The following is a 1,481-nucleotide window of genomic DNA, read 5'->3' on the forward strand; positions in this document are numbered from 1 at the left end:
GGGATCTTTTTCAGGATTTTTTAGGGATTATTGAGGATTTTTTGGGGGGAATATTTGGAGGGTTTTTTTTGGGGAATTTCTTGGAATTTTGAGGGATTTTTTTGGGAATGTTTTGGGAATTGGAAAGAGTGGGAATGGCAGAATTGATGGGGTTTTGTGGGATTTCTCTGGGTTTTAGTTCCCAAAAAAACAAGAAAAAAATGTATTTAAACCCAAAACTGCAAGAAAAACACAAATAACCATGGGAAATATCCTTGAAATCCCAAAAATTTCCGTGAAATGTTTCTAAATAAAAATTAAAACAACAGGAAAATCCAAAGAAACCCAAGGTAAATGTCCTTTAAATCCCAAAAAACCAAGGAAAGTGATCTTTAAATCCCCCAGTCCAGCAAAAATCTTTTTTAAATCCCCAAAATCCATTAAAAATCTTTTTTAAATCCCAAAGAAACAAGGAAAACTCTGCCATAAACAGGAAATAAAAATCCCCAAATCCAATAAAAATATTTTTTAAATAAAAAAAATAAAGAAAAATTGTCTTTAAATCCCAAAACCCATCAAAAATCTTTAAATCCCGAAAACCAAGGAAAATCCCCCCAAAAAAACAGGAAACTTTTAAAAATCCCCCAAATCCAAGAAAAATATCATTTAGATCCCAAAAAAAAACAAGGAAAATTATCTTTAAATCCCCAAATCCATCAAAAATGTTTTTTAAACCCCAAAATCCATCAAAAATCTTTTTTAAACCCCTAAAATCCAAGAAAATATTTTGTAAATCCCAAAAAAAACAGAACACTGTTTTAAAAATCCCCAAATCTAAGAAAAATATCATTTAAATCTCAAAAAAAAACAAGGAAAATTATTTCTAAATTCCCAAAATCCATCAAAAACCTTTTTTAAATCCAAAAATCTTTTTAAATCTCAAAAATCCAAGGAAAATTAAAAAAAAAAAAAAAAACTTTTAAAAATTCCTCACATTAAAAAAAAAATCTCTTCTACATCCCAAAAACCCCAAGAAAATCCAAATTATTCCCACCTTTAGGACCCAAATGATAACATTTTAAGGTGATTTTTCACCCTTTTTACACCGGGAAAGCGGCAGGAAACGAGGGATCTGGGCAGTTTGAAGAATTCCCATAATTTGATCCAGAAATCCAGGAATTAATTGGAATTTTTTCACCCCTCAGGCCATCCTGCAGCTGGACAGCCCCAAATCGGCGCGGGCCATGCACAGCTTCCTGCAGCAGTATCCCTACACCATGGGCGAGCACACACTCACCTGCTCCTTGTCCTGCCACGGAGACTCTCCTGAGGTAAAAAATCCCAGTTTTTCCAACTTCTGGATTGTTATTTTTATTTTTTTGGGATGGGAGAAGCTTCCTGGCAAAGAGCTGCAGGGTGGGGTTTTCCTCAGGGTTGGGGTTTTTGTCTCAAGGTTGGGGGTTTTGGCCTCAGCGTTGGTGGTTTTGGCCTCAGCGTTGGTG

At 34.8% G+C, this 1,481-nt stretch overlaps 1 protein-coding gene across 2 annotated transcripts in view; it reads left to right on the forward strand.

Annotated features, from left to right (window-relative positions):
- Positions 1–1,051: 1,051 nt before the first annotated feature.
- The window catches only part of LOC107199243 (zinc finger protein 638-like), a 19,519-nt gene continuing 19,089 nt past the window's right edge, over positions 1,052–1,481 (forward strand). The window contains exon 1 of one of the 2 annotated variants that reach the window (XM_015616582.3): positions 1,052–1,310. In XM_015616582.3, coding sequence (XP_015472068.1) covers positions 1,224–1,310 — 87 coding nt within the window. In that variant the 5' untranslated portion in view covers positions 1,052–1,223. The remainder of the gene's footprint in view (positions 1,311–1,481) is intronic. The other variant, XM_015616581.3, reaches the window with a different exon arrangement.

Source organism: Parus major, unplaced genomic scaffold (assembly GCF_001522545.3).
Source record: "Parus major isolate Abel unplaced genomic scaffold, Parus_major1.1 Scaffold523, whole genome shotgun sequence".
Lineage (NCBI taxonomy): Eukaryota > Metazoa > Chordata > Aves > Passeriformes > Paridae > Parus > Parus major.